Here is a 26165-nt window from a genome sequence, read left to right as displayed (position 1 = left end):
ACACATCATCCAGCCATCACTTTCTAGATCTTCCTCTCCTTTCTCCTATCACTTCTTTCTACCAGCGTATTATATAACTCATCCTTTCCTCCTGAATGAACAATCTCAACACACAACGATCTCACCTTCCAAATTCTTCTTATATACAATATACTACTGTACTTAAAAAAGTTCATCTCTACACCTTTTGTCTCCCCTTCTTTACATTCAACATCTAAACTTCACTTCAATAATGCAGGGACGATTCAACAATCCATTCATACATTCTGCTAAATAGGTAATATTTTACATATTTTACAATGACCTGCTGAAACACAAGACACCTTACATGTTTACGGGAAACAGCCATTAACATAAATATTAGAAATCAGAAAAAGGGAAAATTGCTAATTTGTTTTCTGTTTTCTATTTTGCAGCTGCGTATTGCATTCAGCAAAATTTCAGCTAGCATGCAATTTTTCAATAAGGTTTCTCAAGAAGCCTAGTAGAGGTTACAATTCATAAGACCTAAAATATGCATCTTTCCACAATAAAGTCCTAGTATGTTAATACAAAAAATTGTGAAATTCATTAAAACAGAATTCTGACAGTAGAGGAAATCTACTGGAGATTGGGCTACCTTTGAGTAAGAAAAATTCCCACAAGAACTGTCTCACTGTGAGCCATAATGAAATTTTTATCATATACTTAAAAAATTTGATGTTAATCTCAGTACTTATCTCTTTACTGTTATCATAAGTTACTTTAAAGTCACCACTAAGTTAAAAGTTATCAGCTCCCACAGGTCTGGACTGAAAGTTTAGCTCTTTACCACAAACACGAGTTACTTAACAGACTGCATATTCAGAACCTAATATAGTACGTATAAAGTTATGAATAGGTCAAGGATTCTGTTAAAAATCTTCGGAAGAATTTTGTTCAAGACTTGTTATTCAGTGTTTGTAACAGAGAGAAATTACATGTAAAGTAATTTTTTCAATTAAAGTCATATTCGTTCTCAAAATATGGTGACTAAACCATAAGGAGTGTTATTCAAGTAACTGCAAGGTGAATGACCATTTCCTATGTTCAAATAGAATGACACTATTTATACATACTGTGATACCTTTTATGTATTTATGAATGCCAAAATCCTACTGATGTTTAATTTGCTTAGATTTGGCATGGATTCATTACTCCATGAAAACCTGCCAAATACTTATTCTTAACAATTATATATAATTACTATAACAGCAAGTGGACAATTTATGATGGGATAAAAACAGCAACAGTTTTCTAACACTGTACTAGTGAAATTCTCTCAAGTTTCACAGGGTTATGAAGTCTGGATGGATAACATTACTAATACTACTGTACACAGGATATATTTTCTGATAAAAACATATTTTACATATTTTATAATGAGCTACTGGAACACATACACCTTAATTGTTCAAGGGAATCAGCCACTCTCAAAAATAAATAAAAAACACAAAAAAATGGAAAATTGCTATGCTATTTTCTATTTTGTAGCTGCATACTGCATTCATCAATCTGCATATGGATTATTTCATCAAAATTCATAATAGCTTTGTGGTTATAAGGGATCCCAGCCATATAAACAGGACAGTATGATGCAAGTTTAGTTATACAATATGTAGTTTATTACAACAAAGTACAATACTTTTAATTGAAAAAGTACCAGCAAAATTGACTAATGGTACCTCTTCCTCCATTCTCAAGGCTTCAAAAATTAGACAAAAGACTCAGCTACCTTTGGCTGCTCTAACTATAAAGCCCCTATCTTTAAAGAGAAGCTTTAAAATTTCTAAATGATACTCTTTCATCATTCCTTGACCAATTTCAATGCCAATGCATATGCAACATGCCCTGATCTGCCTGACTGACAAAATAAATTTGATTTTTATACCTGAAAGGGCTAAATTTTGGCACTTCTCTTGACCAATTTCAATGACAATCCATTAAACACTATGCCTTGACCTGTCTAACAAGAAAAATAAATCTTTTTGTATCTGCAAGGGCTGAGTTTTGGCAATTTTATTTTATTTTGAGGGGATGCGATGAGAAGACTGAAAATTGGAAAATTTATATAATTTCTTCTTATTTATTGGAAGTCTAACTATGGTCTTCATACAACAATTTCATTTATGTAATGCAATTAGTATAGGAGATGAATACATATGAAATTTTCAAAATATTTTGATAACAATGAAAGGGATGCAAACAGATTTTTTGGGCTAAAATAAATGGCCAATCCCCTTAAAAACATTGTGAAGTCACCTACCTTTCCTAACATCAAAGACATTAATTACTTCACGATATGAAAATATTCTCAGAAAACACAGATACCATGATACATATAAGTACTAAAATTACAAACACCATCCTTGTTTTATATCAGACTAAACACCATAACGACAAACATAAAATTCTAAGATTAAACATCAAACTGGTGACAAACCTTCGTGAGCCAGGACGTGATCCACTAGCAGCACGGCTTTCTCTCTGTTCATGGGCTCTTTCTACTTTCTTCAGTTCTTGAGCATACTCAGCAGCTTCCTTTAGGCCAAGATCATTGCTAAGCCGAATCAACAGTTTGAGGCCTATGAACAATGTAGAAAATATATAAATGTTTGAAATTTAAATTAGCATTTTACATGGTTTTCTAACAATGATAATCATAAATTGAAGCCTATACATGTGGTAATGTGATGGGGCAGATCATATCAACAGAGGTTAAAACATAAATTAATCTCTTAGTGTGTAAGAACTTCAACACAGCTTTCTCTAAAAGAAAACAACTTTATATAACAGAAAAGTCCAATAATGTTATAGTGTAAAAGAGATAAAAACTAAAAATTTAATACATGCCAATTAACCATACAGTAATGGAACTTAATTCACAGTCAAAATACTGTAGAGTATTGAAAAAATTATATCCTGTGCAGTCACACTGATCAAAATATAAAAATGAGGAAATACTCATTTTAATATCAATAAAATAAATTGCTTCCATAAACAACTTTTCATGACTAAAACCATACAGGAACCATAATAAACAACACATTTCCCTACCAGTCACTTCTCCTGCAAGATTAGCTTATCCCATTATGGGCTGTTCATTAATTAATTATAAACATACATCATTACCAGCAAGCTACATCAACTATTACCCAGTAATAGAGAATGAGGAAGTAAACCAACAGATACAAGCAGGTTGGAACAATTGGAGGGCTGTCTTTGGGATTTTACACTTTATAGCTAACCTTAACTCAGAGATGTATTTTCTTCCTTAGAACAAAATTACATAATAAACACAAGCTTCTCATAACTTACATTCAACATTCTCAGGGAACCTTCGATTGATCTGTTTATATGTCTGGAGTGCTTGCTGATAATTTCCAGATCTCCTATGACAGGCTGCAACCATGAGGTGCCACTTTGGTTCATCTGGTTGCATTAAAGCAGCTCGCTCAAAATAACTAATAGCTTTCTCAGCTACTTGATGCTCGATAAAGTATGATCCAAGCCAATCAATTACTTCAAGATTGCTTGGAAAGTAACGATATGACTGAAATAAAAAATATTATCATAATCATAATAAAGAGACTATTAACACTGCACCTCTACATATAAACACTTATACAGTACAAATCTCAAATAAGTTCTTCTGAACCTGAAAACTGTCCCTCCAAATAAACTAACAGTAAATTACAATATTGTTAAAAGTGTTTTAAATGCAAAAATTAGATGGAGAGACTGACAAAAACTACTCATCAAGTCATTTTAATTCAGTTATTTCTGTTGTACATTCTTTACTGTGTTATCAACAGTAATGTTTTTCATCTACAGTACTAAGTTCAGTATTGACTTTTGTAGCTTAACTTAAGCACATAATGCAGTATTTAGTACAACTGATCATTCAGTCACTAAAATTGTTAATCTTGTCAGAAACTAAATTCATCTTCAGGGATTAACGTGAAATCTAATTTCAACTTCTTTTCTTCAAACTTGCATCAAGGCACCATTAAAAAAAGCTAAATAACGCATGAATTTATTTTTAGAAAGTAAATGTTTCAAACTTTGTGCTCTTACTTCCCATATCTGGTTACTACTTTTTTTCCCCTATTTTGTTACTTCACGTTCATAAACTATATGCTTATAAACAACACAATACAATATGTACTGTACTTTACATACAGTATACTACCATACTGTACAGATGTAAAATGCTGATTTTATACTTTCCAATTTTCTCTCTTAGAAGCAGTGTTTAAACAAAATAAAAACAAAACACACTCTCTCTCTCTCTCTCTCTCTCTCTCTCTCTCTCTCTCTCTCTCTCTCTCTCTCTCTCTCTCATACATGATTTTTAAAACTTTGTGGGGGAGGTTTACAAGTCCTCTCCCTCCTCCAACACCACTGTCTTTTCGAGGTCATGAGGTGGCAACCTGGTTGAAAGAGGTGTGAAGTGCCTAGAGGGTCTTAAAGAGGTGGAGAGGCACATCAGAGTCCTGGCTAGAAGATCCTGGCATGTATATAAAGTGCTGAAGTGTTTGCTTGTGTTTCCAAACTAAACAACTTACTACAGCAGTGACGTCGATGGGCTTGTATGTATGGGGGTTGGGGGTCTGAAGAAGCTGTCAAGGGTACTCTGAAGCAAAAAAACAACAATTCTGCTTTGCATTCTCCAACCACCACATTTCTCAAGCTCCTTCAGCAAACTCCAAGTCCTGGGGGAATGGCTGCAGTCAATGCTGGGGTTTGCCATCAGGTCAGTGAAGTTGTCAAAGATCCTCTGTGAGTCCTTTGCAGCCTGGGGTTTAAGTAATTGGTGTTGTCATCATCTTCTGCACCTTCCTCCTCCAGCTCACCAACAGTAACTGCAGCAGCTATCTCATTGTCAGACAACAGTTGGAAGCCAGGATTGCCACCATTGTTTGCAGCCACCCCCATCCAACCCCATAAGTCATCCTCAGAAAAATGTCACCTCCCTCCACGAGTTGGACATTAAAGTTGTCAACATCAAAACCTTTAAAGTCAACAAAGGCAGAACAGGATCTGAGCCTAAGGCATTAATGTCTAGAGTGACAGCTTGTCTTCAGGGTACAGGGAATGACTTCTGTGGTTTAATGAAGGAAGGGAGAGTGCTTATTCCTTACAGGTTTAAAGGTTGCTCATTAGCGGCAGAGGAAATGGACATGCCATTGCACTAGTGCTTGGACAGGGGAAAAACATGCCATGGCTGCTGATGACACAGCAGGCTTCCCCAAACCCCAATGCCTAGCTCACATGGACAGTAATGTCGTCTTTGCCATTCGAAGTTATCACACCTTTAGCAGGTCTTAAACTCAGGACCACCATACTGTGAAGTCTACGCAAAACCAACTGAACTACCACAACCTTTAGTATTTACTGAGGGATGAAGTTGTTGAATATTTAAGACCTCTATCAGATGTAGGCTCCAGCCATTGGAGGTAGGATCCAGGATTGCTACAGGCTGCACCAGCTGGGCAAGCAAACATTCTTTGGTGCATTGTTCTATAATGATTATAAATTGCCTTTCTGTAAGGGATAATCTATACTCATTAAAAAAGATCAACAAAGAACACTCGATTTCCCACTGTTACAGTCAGCAGAAACCGTAGGTGCTCCCTAAACTATATCTGATAGAGACTTTGATGAATACTGTATTAAAGAAATGGTCTCACTTTCTTCATTAATGAACATGAGACAAAATCCTCCCCTCCACCATCATATGCAGAAGCACTTTACATCCATGGTTATTAACTCCATCTGTGGAACAGCAAAGGAGGTTTAGAGAAGATGCAGGTCAACCAATCAGAGGAGGAAATTGCTAACGTCATCTTTCCATATTTCATCTCCATGATTTTTCCCACATATAATTTAACAAAAACCATGTGCATCTTTCATTTGTGTGTAGAAGATTGGTAGAGGCAACAAGGTCTTAATTAAAATATACAAAAGTTACCCAAAAGGTCCAAATCAAATAAATGCAAGTTGAACCCAGTATATTTTTCTGTCTACAAACTCTGGGAATATTTGTAATATGTATGACCTATCACAACCAAAAGAAAATTATTAGGATGACAAAAAATAAAGTTAATGAATTAGAATTTGCAACCTTTTAGATTTCAAATGTTACAGCACTAAGAGAAAGTCTCCACTCTATTAATAGTAGTAATAATAATCAGAGCTACCACTCTACTAGGACAATGAGTAGATGGCTTCACAGGACAATGGCATACTCACCAGAAAGAACTAATGGATACTTTTCTTTGCTGAAGTCATTCAGTGCTTAATTAACTAAACGGGCCCAACTAATAAGCATAATAAGAGGTTCATATATTGTATGGGCACATGTTCCTGTTAATATCCTTTTACTAATAATATAAGACATCAACATTAATAGAACTTACATCAAAATAGTATTGATATGCTTGCTGTTTATCTCCTTCAGAATCGAATATTTGTCCCAAGCGTTGATGTATGTGAGGATCAGTTGGAACAAGACCAAGCAACTGAAGATACCTGTAATCAGAAACATGTTGCCAGTTATTCCAAGTGGTAATATATAACTGAAGCTGTCCTTCATTCTTCAGCGTACAGTAAACTATCAACTATCTGTGATAGTTTATCCTAGCCCATCTGGTTTATTGAAAAATGTGGGTAATCATGAAATACATACAGTAAAACAATACAATATAGTGAGCCCCTTTTTTTAATATGGCATACAAACACATATTTATTAATGCACTTTGTTATCAAGTTAGCTAGTGAGAGACAGAACACAAAAAATCCCTTTCAAGATAATACAAAAGTCTACTAAAGTGAAAAAGATTGAATGACTTTTTACATTTTATACTTAAACTTTCCATAATAACCCATACGAGCAATTTCCTTACATGTCAATGACAAGTAGTGGGTTTGTACTGAAAAATATTCCATCTCAAACATTTGCATAGTCTTAATAGCCAAGGCTCCATGAGATAACAAAGGTTAATATATGAGCTGGACCCCTGTTTAAAACTGCAGGCAATGATGAGAGAGCTTCCAATAAAAAGCCCAAATCACTTGCAGACAGTACAACAGAAGTAGTTCAAGTCTGACCCTGCAACAGCAGCTTAATCATATGGTGACAAAACTACATCCATGACCAAACTCTTGAAAGAGAAGCAAAAGCCCCCAATCTAAGACAAAAAGGCAGCTTAAAGATGATACAGAGCCTAAGAATCCATCACAACTTAGGCCCTTGGAATTGGAACCAAGCACAGACCTTTCTTGAAAGAACAAAGAAAATGAAGAACTAACTAACTTGAACTAACCATTAATAACTATGAAATGCCAGATCTTCAGGAGGCCATGACTAGCCTCAACATGAACCCCTTTCCAAACAAATTAAGAACTCCTCAGGTTAGTGAGTGCATCGCCCTTGAACATCCTTAATAAATCTAAAGCCCCTCCTGAAGAAGGGAATTCTTACACCATAAGTTATGGCTCTATGGGTAATTAAAAAAAAAACTTAAGACTTGCCTAAAACAATTTACCAGTGTTAGTACTATCAACCTTAATAAATCACGAGCAAGCATCAGACTCTCCACTCCCAGATTTTTGCATACAACTATTCATATACTTTGAACTGTAAAATAATCAGAATCAGGTTGTTTACCATCATGATTTTCATAACTTAGATCACTGGAGACAAAATTCAAAATGGTGGGAGTTGTAACTTCTCCATCTCATGAGTGCACTACAGTACTATGCTTAAATTCTGATAATCAAAGTGACACAGTTTTCAAATAACAAGAAAGATTTTGCAGTCTTAAAAGATTAAATTTTTATTCTGAATATTTTACAAACCATATCAGCTGTGACATAAGTGTATATTTGCCATATCATATTAAGTACCTGTAGTACCTACACACTGTTCCACTTCCTAAAGTCTACAATAGATTATATAAGTAATCCCCAGTAACTACACTTCCCAAATCTGCACTATGGCCATGATCACTCTTTTTATCAATGCTCATGGGTGTATGCACATTACCACAATACAGACAAAAGTAAGAGTATATGCACACATTATGCTTGTGGAGTTGGGAGTAAAAAATACCTCTACTCAGCCAGGCAAGCTGGCTGAGAACCGTGTGTGCACTGACTCGCGCGATGAGAACGTTGTGTGCTGACTGGCTTACTGATGAGAAGGGAGTAAGAAGTAAAGGGGTAAGTGACTGCTGTGGATAGGGGGGAAATTCACACACTGAATCACCCACAGTCCAGTGGCTTACTCTCTGAACTATGGAGGTGTACTCTATGGCCATTACAGAGGCTACCAATTCTCTATGCTCTTCTAAGGGTCATGTTTATGGTGTGTGAGTGGTGATAGCACTATCACCCGCTAAATGGCAAAAAAAAAAAAAAACTGCTTCCCCTGACAACCAAGTTGGAGATCTTTGACCACCTTGATGCTAGGTGATCTAGGTTACTGGTAACTCCTGAGACAACCTGTCAGGTCAACATACCTTAGGAGGAGATGCTGTGGTCAATGAAATAAGTTAAATATCAAACAAATGAAGGTGTTACTATTGTTGTTTTATAATATGCTAATAACATTAGCATTATGAAGACAAAGTCAAGGAAAAAATGTTAATCAGAGATCAACCTCTGTGAATGGCATTTTCATTTTGCCCTTTATTATCCTTTATAGTAGAATTTATTTACTAACAATGGATAAAGTCAATGAGTTTTTTCCACAATTCCTTTGGTTTTTAGTCAGTGTTGTGGATTACTTAACAGCTTCAATATCAATGTATATACACTGACAATAAGTACTGTAAAATGAAAAATAGCATAGAGTACAACATGAATATATGACACATGAGAAAATACAGTATACCATTTTTGTACACTGCAAGTTATTTATTATGCAGTTTACTCATACAGTAGTGCTGTACAGTACTACTGTATGTACATTTGTATATTATGGTACATTAGCTTTGAGTTACTTTAAAGTGAAAATGCAGCCAAATGTATTAAAAAAAAGGTGTCTTCACTTCAGTTTCCACTGCCTACACTTAGGTGGAGTGTACTGATGCTGTAACACAATGGAACATAGTGTAGCTTTCATTGTTTATTGTATGTAATAATAAAGGCACAGCACAAAAATATATGCTAAAATACATCACTTTAAGATAAGAAAAAACAGGTTTTGATGTAGGAAAAACCAATTTCTGGTAGCCGCTGTGAGTCCTCAAAGGAGTTAGGCTCTCATGGTCCATAGAGACTCCATAAGATAGACCAACTAATATCAAAGAATTCTCTTTTAGTCGGTCTCGGCCAGTATAGTGTACGTTGACACTGATAAGACTATAGGACTCAAGATGAGAGGGGCCCCTTTCTCTTGTCTATAGTGACTGCCTCGGTTCCATTCCTATTGTCAACCTGCAAGATGTGGCAACAGCACATCTTATGTAAGTCACCATTTTGTCAACCACATACAGTATTGGCACGGGACCCGGTCTTCATTACTCTCTTTTAGGTCTATGCAGATAATTATTCCCCAAATCCAGTGCCTTTTTATCAGGGAAAGTAGGTGGGTTTGAGGACTCCCAGCAGCTACCAAAAGTAGGTTTTTCCTACATCAAAACCTGTTTTTTTATTATGTAGCCGCTGTTCGTCCTTAAAGGAGCTTACCAAAGAAACTGACAGGTGACAAAATGGATTAGGCTCTTTTGGCACATCTATAATGATCAAAGCGATTTCGAAGCACTGGTAAGACAGACGAAATGTGATATATCTAGTTGGTAGAATAGACCATAGAGTAAGGAAGATCAGGTCCTGCGTCAATACATCGTTGACAAATGGTGACCTAAGTAAGATGCCTCTTGCAGGTTGACAATATGAAAGGAACCGAGGTAGTCACTGTAGACAAAAGAAAGAGGCATCTTGTTTTAAGTCCTATATACTATCAGTGTCAACATGCATGTACTGGTCGAGAACGACTAAAAGAGAATTCTTTGATATTAGTTGGTCTATCTTATGAAACCTCTATGGACCACAAAAGAGCAACTCCTCTGAGGACAAACAGCAGCTAAGCTATCAAAAAGTTACAAATGTACGCATATTTTTTTGGACTAGCAAAAAATTTTTATATAAGTTTTTGTGTTAGACAGTGGCCAAACAAAAATGGAATGGCAAGTAGGGTTGTTTATAAAGTAAAGTTACAGTGCTTTGCAGCAAAGTGGTTCTGATGTTATGTAAAGTGAAAAATATGCATATGAAAACAACAAAAAACTCTTAAGATGTGGATCAGTTCCAAAAGATGCTACTTATTCATACACGACCAAGTAGCACCTACCTCCAGGATGCCTTAATCATGCAATGTTATACAACATCTAATCCTGGCTGTCTCATCCAGGTTAATTTAGAGCAATATTTTACACTACCAATGTTTGCCTGATGGCAAAAAATGTCCACTGTCGAGTGAAAGCTGGTATTGCGTGGTCTGACTTTCCAAACTGCTACAGTATAGACAAAAAAGCATATTAGAAAATCTAGATCTACCTTGGAAATCTTTTGAAATATCATAAAATTCACTTATGGCAACTTCATTTACCTTTGTTGTAATAATGTTAATTTCTTTTTCACTACTACCTCACCCTAAATTTAAGACTAAAAACAATAACACAAAAGCACTAACATCAACATACAGTACTTACCATTCTGATGCCTGATCATAATCACGGAGGAGTTGGTATAAACTCGCTATCTGATAAACTACAGGTGGGTAATTTCTGACAATAGCATGCATCTTCAATAAGGAATCCAAGGCTTCCCCAAAGTGCCCAAGCTTTTTGTTTGTCAGTGCTGGAAGGAAAATTTCATTATATTTCTACCATATAGTCATGTAATTTGGTCAATAATTTACCAACTGATGAACACACTAAAACATGGATGCTATACTAAAATGGAACACTTGGCACATGATACACTACATTTTTTGGCAGAAAACATCACAAGTCTTCAGGAAGGATGTAGTATGATATAATAATCATAATGAAATGCAAAGCATAACCTTCAACCAAGATTAACCTACTGAAATATCATGTCACCTTTAAGTGTGCCTGGTTCTCCCTCTGGTGAATCATAGTTTTGGCTCAATTAACAAGTCAACCTTTACAATCTCTTAGTTTGGAAGTTTCATGTCTAAAAGTCACTAAGTTAAAACCTTGTGAAACATCTGAAATATGGTGAAAACAATGAGGCCAACAAATTCAAGTACAACATCAAATTAAGCTTCTAATATTTCAAGTCTCAATTTTAGCACACACACTAAACTCTATGATCAAAACAAACACATCACAGGTACATTCAAGTGGGATGTATAAGTACACAAGGAATCAAAGTAAGCACATTATTAACGACAAAAATAATAACATAATACGATGATTTTACAGTAAAACAAGTTTTTATACAAAACCATTCATCATAAAATAGCCTCTAAGTGTGGGGAACACGTCCATGGGCACAAGGCAAAAAGTTTCAAGAACAGTTCCACCACAACTGCTTAGCCAACTCCTATGGAATCCAAAGACTGCACGAAGATATCTCTCTCTCTCTCTCATTTCCTCCAGAGGTTGAATGTAAGAAAACACCCCTAAGGCAATGGATTAGTCATGTGGAGTGGCACGGACTACAAAGGAAGAAAGACCAAGTAGAAGGACAAAACTGTCATACAGAAGCCAGCAACGTGCTAAGCAGCTACAAAAACACTTGAGGTTTCCTGAAGAGGAAGCAAAAATCAAAGCTTCCCTTCCCAAATGGAAACTGCTACTGTACCTATAATTACCCAATGAAAACCTAGTTCCTGAAATCCTTCAGGTAGAAGGAAACAAAAAAGTCACAAAGACAGCAAAAAGTAAGTGCAATGCTCTTACCTTTGCATCTGCCTCTTAAGAATCTTGAGAGAGAGAGAGAGAGAGATTTCCTTGAGGTGCAAGTGGTAATGGAATCTTAAAGGAAAAGCAAACAATGCCCCTCTGCAGACTCCATACAGAGAATCCTCTTCCAGATCCCATGTGGATATCTGACTCAGACTGATTATGCAAATTGGTAGAGAAGAGTCATCACAAAATAATTAATGCACTGAGATTCCTCCAATAAAATGAGATTCCTTCTTGAAAGGAGGGATGAAAGTATTGGAAAGCAAAGGCCTGGACTCCATCCTACTCTATTCCGTGTTGTCCTCTCCACCCCCATCTGACTCCTTTCTTCTCTTATGTCTGACTCAAGGCTTGGACTGCAAGACTGAAGATCTGGTAAGAAAGAAACAACTTCTACAAGTAAAGGGAACCTTGACTTTTTCTGATTATGCTACGATAACCTAGTACAAATACATGAGTAGGTAGGATTAAAAGCAATCAAACTTGAAGACTGTGGGAACTCATCAAAAGTCAGTAGTGAGGAGAGCTATCACTGGCAAATCTTCACATCTACTGCCACAGGGAGTGGGTTAGGGCAGGAGAGACAACTGGGTAAAACACCTTCCGACAGTGGAAGTTTGCCTGAGATGCCTAGTCTTCTTGGAACACTTGACCACTAGCTTCTCAAGAAGAGGACCCTCTAAGATCTAGACAATAAGTCAAAAAATCAACTGATGCTAGAGAAACATCCAGGTAACATCTAGGGGCGTATCAAGCTGGTCAGTTTCTCCAAGAATAAAAACCTAATATCTCATGTCTAGATCAGGAACCAGTAAAACTCTCCAGGGATCAAAAAGTGAACGAAGAGGTTCCTCTGTAATTGAGGAGCACATCAGATCAGAATCTGGCACCTCAGAGAAATGTGATTAAGGAAAGACTCCCTACAGGAAAACATTCCTAACACAAATCCTACAGGAAAGAGCAATTGCTCCTCAAGTATATGAGCCCCTGCAAAGATGGCAGAGTCCATGTCCAATAGTGAAGACAGAGCAGCAATGTGATGCTATTAAAGTTATGCTAGTAAATTCCATCTCTAAAACAGCATTGCTGGATTGGATAACAGTTCCATTAATCATGAAAAGATCCTCAGTATTGGACGCTACAGCTTAGGGGACATGCTGCATCAGTCACCAGTAGCATTTGGAATCAGCAATATTATGCACTAGCTGCATAATATTGCTGATTGTGACATCACAAAAGCAGTCTGTGCCAGGTATAAGCAACCCACAACACCTATACCATAACAGGAAAAGGATTGCCACTATGTGCATGGCCCCTATTGGGCATGAGTGGAAGGGAAATGTCTTTTGAGAATTGTTTACTGGAAAATTGCCACCAACTGCATCTGAAAACCTTCACTGACCATAGGAACAGAGCACAAGGTTAATCATTCCCATACCAGTGGATCCCTACTGGGAAGAATACAGCAGATCCATACTGGGAACAATACTGGAATGGGCTGTAATGAACGTGGATGAGTTGCGCATTCAAGGAACAGATAGTTTTAACATCAACATGAGCAGTACTAGACACAAGTGGCATGTAGATATCAATACAAATACTTGCCTATACACAATATATCCATGAATTCCTCCAAACATGATTCCCCTGGGACTGGTATGCATGACCAATGAACACCTAAAAAACTCATGCAGAAACATCCAAGATGGTCTTGCTCTGAAACAGGACTGTTCAATGAACAAGCACTTCCTGACATAAACAGAACTGCTGCTTGTATACTGGCAGCTGATTAGAAACTGACCAGTACTTCATACTTAGGCCACTTCTGTGACAGAATATCCTGAGAGTGAGAACCGTCACGAGAGCTGATGCTGGGTCAGTTTAACAAAGTAAGGAATCCTTAGACCCAACCAATCCCTGTGTTATGAGGAGGATTCTCTCTTTTGGAGAGAAAACAAGCACAGCCATGGACTGGTCTTATGAACATGGACCCTACTGATCAAACTTGATGGTGAAGTGCATAGCCATGAACCAGTAAGTTGGAGTAAATCACATACAAAATCCCGAAGTAGTCCTGTACACACACACACAGCAGTAGCCAAGCTGGAAAACCAATATCAGTGCCATACGTACACAGGTTGTGCACATACAATTGCAGGTATCGAATCAGCAAGTACAAGCAAAGATACTGCATTGGTGTGAACAGTGTACAGGCAAAGGCAGGTAACACTCATGCATGAGCAACTGAGCATAAGTAGGATCACTTAGAGCACAAGCACATACACTGTATGAGTAAATGCTGCTTAGTTGACAGCATAATGCAAGACTTCTTCTGTCAAGTGAATAGTTCAACTCTCAGTTACCAAGCACTGTACAAAGCATTTTACCACAGTAAAATATGGATTTGTACACTGTTTGGCCACAAAATTATCAGCAAGATTTATCAAGAGTCCTTTTTAATTTCATAATGCTATCATTAAGCAACCAATGAGCAGTATTTCATGTTTGCAAAGTCAAGGTGCTGTTTGAATAAAAAAATTCTTTTCTTTTAAAAAAAGTTTAAACTTCAAACATACAACACTGCTATAACAAATATTTCAAAAGCTTAAAACTAACAACTTCACTCAACAGTCTTACCCAGGTTATAAAGCGCCTCAACACAAGATGCATCAATGTCAAGCGCTGCAACATAATGCTCACGGGCCTTCTCATAATCTTTTCTTTGAAAACAGCAGTTACCTAAATTTACCAACGCAGAATCATTGTATCCATTAGAATCTCTTGCCATCTGAGCATATTTCTCAGCCATTTCAACTTCATTTTGCTGCAAAGTAAAAATAAAAAATGTTCTTGTTACACTGGACAAGTACACTGGACAGGTATTTTTTTCATACAAATCTATTAATCATATACTACATTGCATTATTTCTGTGGACAAGGAAATCTCAGTCATATCAACTTGGACCATAAAAAAATGAATAGGCCTCTGCACATGTATTTAATGATTTGATGTTTGCTTTCTTTCACTTTTCAAGTACCAAAAGATCAAAAGTCAGAGTGCTGGGAAAGGAGGAGAACATGCACTCCATGATTAATTTATTTGTATGAACAAAAAAATTTTGTATAATAAAAGTTTTTTCACTGCAACCACATTATTCATACGGTCTATATATCAAAATAGATGGATAGACAAAGAAGCTACAACCTCTCAAGATCATCCCCATAATTGCAGGAGTATTGGAGGACTGAATATGAAAGTTTACAGGTCAACCATCAAGGACCATGGCTATAGATACTTACAAAACACTGGTATATATCTGATCTGAGAATTCATGAAAGCTATGGTGTGGACGAAGATGAAGGTTCATGATCCCTACCCAATGATGCCACGAACTGCTGTGACAATTGGCCCACATGAAAATACAGTATATCTTACATCCCTTCAAATGACAAATCAAAATACAGCACATCTACACGAGACCTGTTGGAACCAGAAAGATATGGTAATATTGGATTTTTTTCTTCCTGTGGCCTAAGCAAAAAGAAAGTCTTAAAGAAATAAAGGGAAATTCCTGAGTATACTGCAACTAATGCCCTGATGAGGCAAAGGAGGTCATCAATCTTAGAAGTTGCAGGTAAAGCAAAAATAGTAAAGGAAGAGCAACAGTAGGGTAAAAAGCTCTGGAAGCTTGTGTTTTGGCAACAAATTCTGGGACAAAGGAAACTTGGCTAGCGGACCAACGCTTCAAATGGAGCAGTCCCAGGCAAAGCATGGAGCCCACTAAACTACTTTGAAGAGGCCAGGGCTGAGAAAAAATGGTCTTGAAAGTCAAACAAACAGGAAAGATTCAAGTACGGACGCTCAGGGAGGGTGTACATGCTCTTCACAACTAATGGTAAATCCCAGCTAGGAAGCTCTGAGACAGATTACCAAAATGATTAGTCAAGACTGAAATACCCTAATCAACTAAAAGTAGTCAAAAATTAAAATAGAAAATAGAGAGAGCTTTCCCCAAGCAATACTGAACATTGAACTTGTGGACTGGCCTAGGCTACCTCTTAGTGATAGCAGGTCCAAAGGTCTAAATCCTCATTTTCTATCATGAAATGAACATCAAAGGCATAGACTGGCCTTTGCAACCCCATAACAGTGGTAGGTCCAAATCCTCACTTTTCAGCATGTAACAGTATCAGAACCAAGGACCAACCAATGAACAGCTTACCTTAATCAAAGTTACTTAGATCCAATCTTAAATGTTCCAGCCTCAGTTTTTTGTGTTCAGTCTTACCTCAAGTCAGAAGTTCTGGCCTGGGTCAAATTGGTTTCCACTGGAAGGTAAATCAGAGAAGGGGGATGTTGGGCAGCTTTTGAGCGGGCAGACACACTATTAATTCTAGAAAAGCCTGAAATGGGCATGGAGCACATTCTGGGTATTGCTTCCAGACACACTACACAGAAAAATAACTATCCTGAAGTTCGTTCTGCGCACTGTGTACATTCGAGTCACTCGACTAAAAGTTAACATAATGATTAACTATGGTATGCTCAAAATAATGTCCTGGACTTGTGCATATCTCAGCATTCACATAAAGACAAATGGCAGGCCTTGCAAAGAAGGTAATTTAGTATGACAAGTAAAAGAGAGAGAGCAATCCCTTCTCTCAGAAAGGCAGACTACCCAATACGTTATGTAAGCTCAATTACATATGCTTAAGCCAACTGCCAAGAGGGAGGAGTTTTTTCACTCTCAAGAACTTAAAACCTGTATGAATTGAATCAGAAAGTCTAGGAGAGGAAAATAATGCTGAAACAGAAGGGCCTGAAGATATATCTGAAGCAGAGAATAATCAGTTCTTGTCTGAGCTCTATGGGAACCTAGAACACTTCCTACCATTAAGGAGTTACCACTTGGACTTGAACCAGTCCTTACTTTGCAGGGTACATCTGAACTACACATCCCCCCTCCTCATTACTACATTACCAAATGAGGTTCTCTATAGCTACACATAAAATTATTGCTCAGGCTATGTGAATATGAAAACTGAGCTATTTAAGAGACCTCAAAACCAAATACTATATCATATTTCTAACAAGAAACAACATGAAAAATATACAGGTGTGAAAACCCTTGCTTATGACAATCGTAACTCCATTACGTAATAATCATAGTAACAGGCCAAAAACATGGACCATAACTACCACAAATTACCACAAGCAAGGGAAATCATGAACACTAAATAAATATGCTAAACACATCACACAGTTTATGGTAACTGATGGACATTAAAAAAAAGTAAGCTAAGTATAATTAAAGTCAGTGAACTTCTCAGAGCAAAACATGAATGAGCCTCTAAGCTATCCTTGATGATTTCAAATATGAGACCAAAACTGGTATGAAAAGAACTAATTCTTAATTAATATATAATACAAAGGTCAAATAAAAAACAGGCTTACAAAGAGCAGCAGTGGCAGTATCCTTTGGAAATTAAAATAAACAGCTCTCAATGCACTTATTACAGCCTACAGAACAAAATTTAAGTCCTTATGGTAAAACTGTCACCAAAATAAAGAAAAGAAAGATAATACAGGCTGATATTACAAAAACCAAGAATGGAAAAGCAAGAACTGGTCAAGTTCAAAGAATCAAAGTCATCAGGTCTGCTCAGAGACAGACATACTTGATGTGATCATTTTCTGCCCAACAGAGGGGCTTGGGAGGATAGACGTGCAGGTGGGGAGTTGGATTATTTATCTTTTGAGTGATTTTGTACAGGGAACCAACAAATCTAGAAGCAGTCATAAAGTTTTGGATTGGTGGTGCTAAAACAGTTAGTCAGTGTAAATGACAATAAGTCAGTTTAGCATTTTATGAAAACTTACCAAGAAATAAAGAAAAGATAAGTTAGTAGCTGCTGTGCTTGCTACTTTTGTTTCTTTCTTTTCAAACATTTTCAAGGTTTCCACTGCATCCTTAAAGTTCTTCTGCCTCAAGTACATGACAGCTTTGTTGATCTCCAGATCATTAGCCAAGTCAGCATACTGGGAATTTTTAATAGCATCAACACACCTAAAAAACATATGAGATAACTCGTTGTTCATTACTGACAGTCATGTAAATTATGGTACACTAAATTTTTATTGTTACATACAATCAAGGAATTGTTTATTTATTTAAACAAATTCTTAAAACATAAAATTGTAATTATATCTGTTTTTTGTGAACAAACCTAACAATATTTCACTTAAGCCGTGACATTCAATAGGTGTTACCAATTTCAAATACAGTACTTGGGAACACCTAACACCATACCTGTAACAACTATATTTTGCTTAAATGATTTGCATATCGTGCTGTCATTTTTATATGCAAGGCACCTTGGATGCAACATTTAGCAGCCAGATGGTGGCCATGTAACCTATTTTTTTCAAACTCTGGACTGTGCCTTAGGCTCTATACTGTGGCCTACCAATTTTAGGTCCTTTTCAGTCCATGAGGGTACAGTACCTATATTAACTTTAATTATTTGTTGTTCTTGCATATTTGTTGTTGAATAATCTGCTTTGCTTATCACAGACTATTGATTGATTTTGAATATGGACCTAATTAGTATTTGAATGGAATCACTGAGTCGTATCTCAAGACTCTGATAAGACTTGCCTGAGGGATTTATTATTAAATAAAACTGAATACTAGAGAAAGTTAAAGCTGAAGAGGCTATACAGCTATACAGAAAGATATCAAAGGGAAAAGATAAAATCAAAGACAAGCAGCAATACAGCTGGGGACAAGAGGTTACTGCAAAGAACCTAACTGCCATCTAAGAAGGAGCAGTATACGAAAAGACTGGTTAACATGACAGTACCTGTACACTTAAAATCAGAAAAACAGGTAAGTTCATTTTTTTTTTTTTCAAAGTAACAACAAAAACATCATATCAGTTTTCATACTATTTCATCAGTGGCCAAAAACATCAAACAAAAAATATTCAACCAGCTTTACCAAAGAAATGGGTGAATAATTACAGACAACCAAATGATTAGCAAAATCAAATCTCTCAAGAATTGTAGTTCAATATAACACTATTTGCTAGGCTGCTTGTAGATTTCAAATTTACAAGGGCCAGTGCTCATAAACCCCAGAAATTCTGAGAGACAGCTGTATATACAATCCTTATACATTAGGGGTTATCTGTCAATCAAGACTGGACCAAGTATTTGAAGCAGAATTTGACAATGACACTTCTCATTCACACCGATCACATGTTCAAATACTATGCAAGAGGAGGCTATGCCATTCAAACCCACCTTCCTCCATGTTCTACAAACATCTAAAATAACATTTACTTTCAGGCAAACTTATCAGTCAACTACAATAGTACAGGAAAAAGTCTTGTCTAATTTAACAACAAAAAGTCACTAGAGGCAATGTCATAAAATGAAAATGTTTCAGCCAAAGGCTCTTATTGCTTATACCAACAACAAAACATAAACAACAACCAGAATACTAGTTTACACTTAATTATCAAAATAAAAAAAAAAATACCTGAAGTTGTAACTAAAATTTACTGTGTAACTACATAACTGTAGTCACAATTTCAGTGAAAACTATTTAAAAAGTACAATGACTGATGAACAATATGACAAATTAAAATGGGTCTGCAAGTCAAGTTAGCAATGACATAATTAAAAGTGACAAGGGGTAAACAGATAAGTAGCTGACTGCCCACAAGACATTATGGCATATCATAATTTATTAGATTTTATAAAAACAAAAAAGGTAAACTTGATAATAAACATACCAATTGTAACCTGCACTGAAGGTCCCTTCAATAACTGGTGAAATAAGTTTTGCAGCTGTAAGCAATGAACGTTCTGCTTCCTGCTTCATGTGTCGTTCCATCTTCCTTAAGGTGTCATTTCGGATAACTTCAAGGATAAGATTTGAGTGTGGGTCATCCTAAGGAGAGGGAAGAATATTTGCTATTAGCAGAGAATCAAATTTCCTAAAAACTAATCATTTTTCCCCATTACTATATTAGGAAAATGTACACTCAATACACCCATTTTAATACAGAGTGAAAATGGTTACTATCCTTTATGAGTTGAAAACTAAAATCACATGACAGGCAATATTTGTTATGTTAGGGATGAACCGCCCTTGGAAGTACGGCACATCAAATAATTACCGAGGCAGAAGTATATTTCTCATCATCATCAATGTCTAACTGGCACTCTAGCAGACGTAAAAATCCCTTTTTCATTTTGTCTTTATCACCAAGGGCATAGTAAGCAGTGACCAAATCCAATCCTGTTTTGAAATTTGGTTCCTCTTGCATGATGTATTCAAAACTAGTGCAAGCTTCAGAATACTGTCCCATCCGTACAAATACAAGACCAATATTATGCATGATCTTGATTCTGAAAAAAAGAAAAACTTGCTTGTTATATCCCTATTAGGCAAACAGGACTCTGTGCTAGTAGAAACGTGCTGAATACATATATTAGCACAGTAAATCCTCACTTTAGCTATATTCATTCCAGCAACATTATAAGAGTAATCAAAGAGCCATAGAAACTTTTCCCACTGAAAACATGAGTACCTATGAAAAATTTAGATGACAAAAGAAAAATCCATTAACTGTTTCAAATATTTCACCTACAAAGACAACTGCCAGTAATTGGCACGCACATCCGAAGACAATTTTGAATAAAACTGGCATTTCAAATTAAGGCTAAACTTCAACAGACAGTATTCAGACAGCATTCTTTTTTTTTATTATTTTTCTTTAACCCCTCCTGCAAATTTCTATGAGCCTTTTGAAATTTATGTCTGATAATTACCTCATACTCTTGTGGGTGTTTGGTACCTGATCCAAAGCCATTCTGTAAAACTTGATGGCTTTATTATACTGTCCCATTTTATAGTGGATGTTACCCATATTAACACGGAGCCTTCCTGAATTATTAAACATGCGGTCTTTGGTAATTACTTGATATGTATTTAAAGCTTCAGTATACATATCATTAGCAGCATACTGATTTGCAAGGTTGAAGAGGACCTGTTAAAAAACAAAATACTACATTAAAAGGAGAAATTTCATATTCTAAAGCCTGGTCAAATATTTAATAGCAGTCCACACCTGTTGCTTGCAATGCTAACCACCATATTACTTGTCTACAGAACAGGCAATGTTTCTGAATTATAAGGGTTTCTATTTACTGACAAGCACACAAAATATCAAGTTGCATATTTTATATGTGACAAAAGTCTACCTGTTTTAAAACAATTGCATAACTCCAGAACTCCTTTCTTACAGAAGATAGAACAAATTAACCAACACAAACCATCATTCAATACAATTCTCTTGATAGAGCATCTATTTATCCCAACTTGGACAGCACTCTTAGATTTCTATTTAAACTCAATGGTCTGGTTAATGTAAAGAATAATAGTTCTCCTTTTGAGCAATAAGAAATAAGCTCTGATGGCACCATCCTGTTACTCACAGAAAAAGTCAGATCCAAATTATGTCCATCTGATAAGCCAGCTTGTTCCCGCTGCCTAATGAGAGAGCGTTCTTTACTAGATGCCTCTTTGGCTCTGTCTAAGGCTAATCGAATTTCACCACGAGAAGCAGCAATGCAGGATTCTTCAATTAATTCCATCACACGACGTTCTAGAGACTTGATTTTTTCCTCTGGACTGTGAGAAAAAAATGCTTGAAAATGTAATAACAGAGAGAGAGAGAGAGAGAGAGAGAGAGAGAGAGAGAGAGAGAGAAAATTCTACAATATACCTCCAATAAGGCTTATAGTATTTTACAAGTGCTGCATTTTCAATATTTGCTAATTACAAGTCAGAGAAGGAAATATAGACAGTTTACACTACAACTCATTCTGTCTTGCTCCGAATTTGTTTGTTTACATAACCATATCTAATAACACAAAATGCAAAACTTTGAATTTTCTAACAACTGGTTATTGTGCTAAGATATCAATACACAGTCCAATGCAATAAAATAAAAAAATTGGAAAGCATTCAACATGAGATTGCCATTATCTACAGCTCAGGGGATGAAGCTAAAAATATGTTCAGAAAACTGTACTGCAAATAATTCAAAGTAAGACTGGTAATCTACAAACAGAAATATAACTGTTTAATTACCTTTCTTCAGATTTGGAAATTAAAGGTGGTGCTGGTCCTTTGCTTGCCTGATTGAGAGGGTCAAACATACTACTCTGAGATGTATACCCTGTTCCTCTCATGCTAGTCATTGGTCGCCTTAGGCCATCACCTGAAGCTCCTCCTCCAACTGGACCCATTGAACTGATAAGCATTGGCTAAAAATATGAGAGAAAACAGTAGAAAAAAGGTTCACATACAGGATGCAATCCGTTAATTTTAAAATAGTACAAAAAAATAATTATGAAAATAATACTTGAATTTGAAAGGCAGACAAAAATCCCCAGTGCTCAATGTGCATGTGAGAGTATAAACTCCATTGGGCAGCAAGAACGACATCTCTCATTCTTCTGCCCATCCTACTACAGTGCAGACCACCAGGAGTTTCTTCCTGTTTTTGAGCATACCATTCACAGATTACTAGTTATTCTTGTTCCTTCATTATTTTTGTTACTGTGAGTGGCTTATTTCTATTTTCAGTGCCTTCGCAGTAATGCACAGTTTTCCCTGTTTTCCAATGATTTCCAGTACATTTAAACAATTTCCTATATTAAAATTCACTTTATTCTTGTTTGGCATCTTTCTCTTTGCCAAGTCTATTAAGCTGTTTTGGTTTTTGTCTGCCCTGGGATGTTTGTGCATTATAACCTTTTTTCCATACCACAGTAACAGCTGCTTTCAGTTCTTATGTCAATGACCATGCAATCATTTGTAATAAGTATAACAAGCCATACTTAAGCTTGAGTATGTTTTGGGATAACAAGCCATACTTAAGCTTGAGTATGTTTTCCAAAGTATAATAAATTACTGTACTACAATCTGGTGACTTCAGCCCACACAACCCGTGTGAAATTCAATTTACGAAAATGCTGATAGAAATAGTAAATTGCTGATGGAAACAGAGGTGATAACAATAAATTCTGTTGTTTAAAGGAGTTGAACACCTGTTTTTCTAACACTTATCAGCTGGCATCTCTCTACTTAATTCCTACAGCAAACAACTTTGAGTAGCATGTCTCTGATGACTAATATTTCAGTGACCATTAATTAATAATGCCTTATTTGCTAGCCTAGTAAGGTGGTTCTATCCCATACTATAATACAAAGAAAGCAAACTCAGAAAAATAAATTTTATTCACCTGGATGCTTCACTAGATTCCACATGACAAAACAGTAGTTACCATATAAAACAAGATTAATTGTCTTTAAGTGCAGTCTATACTAAGAAGTGACTACAATGATGTTACATCTTTGTACACCAAATTCCTACAATTCTCTCTCTCTCTCTCTCTCTCTCTCTCTCTCTCTCTCTCTCTCTCTCTCTCTCTCTCTCTCTCTCTCTCTCTCTCTCTCTTCTCTCTCTCTTCTCTCTCTCTCTCTCTCTCTCTCTCTCTCTCTCTCTCTCTCTCTCTCTCTCTCTCTCTCTCTCGTGTTGACCCCATTTCCTTTTAAGGTAGAGGTTTTAAATTTTATTGGAAAACTCAAAGCATTAGCTTTCTACTGATAAACATGGAGTATCAGGCCTTTATGCCTTTTGTGCTTTGTAAGTGAACTCCCTTCAGTTATTCCTCCATTGCATATCATTTACTTGTGGAAGCAACCATTATCTACTAGATTAGTGCTAACTCGATCACCTATCTACAGCCATATCTTCCTTTCTCTGCAAAGGCTCATCTCCTTTGTCCTCCTATTTATGATTAATGATTTCTAAAAAAACATAAAACGTTTTAAATAAAAACATTTTTTTATACAAGCCCATCATCATAATTTTCAGTACCCATATCCCTTCCCTTTTCTCTTTTGATGGACGATAACACAGGAGAATGAAAGATGTCTATTTCAGAGCCAGAGAATGAAAGATGTCTACTTCAGAGCCAGACAGAACTGGCTGGCACTTGAACACTGGGGATGTTTTCTTCAACCTTCCAGAATGGTGTGTCTGAGTGTGTTTTGCACAGATTAGGATTATTTATGATTAACAGCTTTGTATAAAAATATTTTACTGTAAAAATGTTTTCTCAAAAAAGCCAAATACTGTACTCATATGTGACCACATTCATGGTCTTCCAATTCCCTCATAAACAGTTTTGTATAAAAGACAGATCAGTAGTAACATAGTGGATGCACCATCCAGAACCCAAGGTGTCTGCCCCTTTGTTATGTAATCGTGATATGAAGCTGGATCTGTGAGGCTGGTAGTAGGAGAATCATTAGGCATAATGAGTTTGTATGAAAACTAATCCTATAAATAGGATTAGCCCAATTACTAACATATGCTCGAATCCTAATTCTGCTGGGTAATCCAATCTTCTGAATACCCTAGAATGGTGATCAAGACCTGAAAGACCCCTAAAAGTACCTGGGGACTGGTCAAGTCCAGGAACCAATGCTCTTGTAACCAAGAAGTCTGTTACACGTAACTACAATCCCTTCAGAGTGTAGAGCAAAGCCATGTATTACTGTAAGTGTCAGATGACTCAGGTCACTTACCATCCATGTGACATGTACAGGCTCATAACACTGGAAGCCTATGTCTCCCAAAAGTCAAGGAGTAATGGGACTCATCCAAGTTTTTCCCAAAGGTAAAACCTGGTACCCCACAACAAAGGTCCCAACAAGTACACATTCAAACCACCTGTGAGTTAATCTCTTTGCAAAGGTAGACTGACATTACCTTGTTCCTGAATTTAAAAGAGATATCTAATCCAAATTATGCCTAAAAGCTCTAAGGTCAACCTGGTAAGTCAGTAGTTGAGTTTATGACTTGTTTTTTGCACTGGCCTGTAGAGAGAAACAATGTGGAGATGTCACCTAGGGAGTCTCTGGTTCTCCTACGGCAATGAAGAAAGGCTCTCACTACAAAGAGAAGGTTCTCTTCATTACTAAAGAATGAAGCAAAAAATGAATGGCAAAGGATGCTGTGGAATGGCCCATGCTCCCTGAAGTTTGAGTCTTTGTTACAAGTCAGGTGTGAATGACAAACCAACTAAAGTCTAATCTGTTTCCATCAATGAGGGCCTCTATGCAAGAATTACATCAGTGAGTTGAGATCAATATTTGGTTTTCATCCCCCTGTCATGTTTAGCACCAAAAACAGATGATTATAGAACCAAGATGAATTGTTTCATAAACCCTCGCTCACCTGCACCTGCAACGTTGATATCATCTCATTGTTCAAAACCGTGATTGTTCATGTCTCCACGAACTGAAGCTGATAGCCATTCCTAGTGACTTCCATCATCCAAGACTCCTTTCCTAACTGCTTCCAGAATCTTCAGAATTTCTGGAAACCAGTCTACATTGACATAAGAACTGTCTGTGGGGGAACATCATCCTCACTTCCATCTTTCCCTACTAACCTGGAGCTTTGCTGTTGGGCATCTGCCTTTCTTGAGCCAAAAGGATAACTGCCGCCTTCTTACTGGAGCTGACATTTCACATGTAGAAGGATAAGACCAGGAGAGCATTCTAGGATTCCTTTGCTTCCTGTCCCTCTGGTAAGAAGAAAATCCCAGCTGCCAGCTTCTCCTACCAGTTGTCAACTGTTTCCTAGAATGGGTCAAACATTGAAAATTATGAATGGCTTGCTTGGTCAGTGTTCAGATTAGTTTCACCAAATCTCTTCTAACCCCCTCTTCAGGAACAGGAATATGTGCAGCAGGTTCAAAACCCTAAGGTCTTTGATGTCCAAATAAGACAGAAGGTTGTACAGATCTCCTGGCAAATCCCACTTTTTCATCACAACACTGACCAAGAGGTACATCACCATTCTAATATGAATGGGGACTCAGCACTGACCAACTCCTCTTGAACCTGGCAACATCATCTAATGATCTTACTTCATCAGAAGGCAGCAAACTGATGGTTCCCAACACCCACTCCTGCCAATTCACCATAGCCAGGAACTCCCAGATTTATCATTGATGTGCTGATCTCCATCATCAAGGAGACTGAGGATAAGTGAATAATGATTATGCTATAGACATTATATAGCAGTATACAATGAGAAGCCATGACT

The 26165-nt window shown here is 36.7% G+C and overlaps 1 protein-coding gene across 4 annotated transcripts in view; it reads right to left on the bottom strand.

The window, feature by feature from the left end:
- Window positions 1-26165, bottom strand: part of nompB (intraflagellar transport protein 88-like protein nompB) — a 73131-nt gene that overhangs the window by 6655 nt on the left and 40311 nt on the right. For all 4 annotated transcript variants that reach the window (XM_067132378.1, XM_067132376.1, XM_067132379.1 and 1 more), the window contains exons 4-14: window positions 22130-22305; window positions 21472-21667; window positions 20806-21023; window positions 20151-20382; window positions 19764-19921; window positions 17845-18031; window positions 14601-14787; window positions 10740-10887; window positions 6441-6552; window positions 3337-3571; window positions 2462-2603 (exon numbers count right to left, since the gene is read on the bottom strand). In XM_067132378.1, the coding sequence (XP_066988479.1) occupies window positions 2462-2603; window positions 3337-3571; window positions 6441-6552; window positions 10740-10887; window positions 14601-14787; window positions 17845-18031; window positions 19764-19921; window positions 20151-20382; window positions 20806-21023; window positions 21472-21667; window positions 22130-22305 (1991 nt within the window). The remainder of the gene's footprint in view (window positions 1-2461; window positions 2604-3336; window positions 3572-6440; window positions 6553-10739; window positions 10888-14600; window positions 14788-17844; window positions 18032-19763; window positions 19922-20150; window positions 20383-20805; window positions 21024-21471; window positions 21668-22129; window positions 22306-26165) is intronic.

This window comes from Macrobrachium rosenbergii, chromosome 31, assembly GCF_040412425.1.
Source record: "Macrobrachium rosenbergii isolate ZJJX-2024 chromosome 31, ASM4041242v1, whole genome shotgun sequence".
NCBI classification, from domain to species: Eukaryota; Metazoa; Arthropoda; class Malacostraca; order Decapoda; family Palaemonidae; genus Macrobrachium; species Macrobrachium rosenbergii.
Note: the sequence above shows the minus strand (reverse complement) of the source record. Positions and strands in the feature narration are given on the sequence as shown.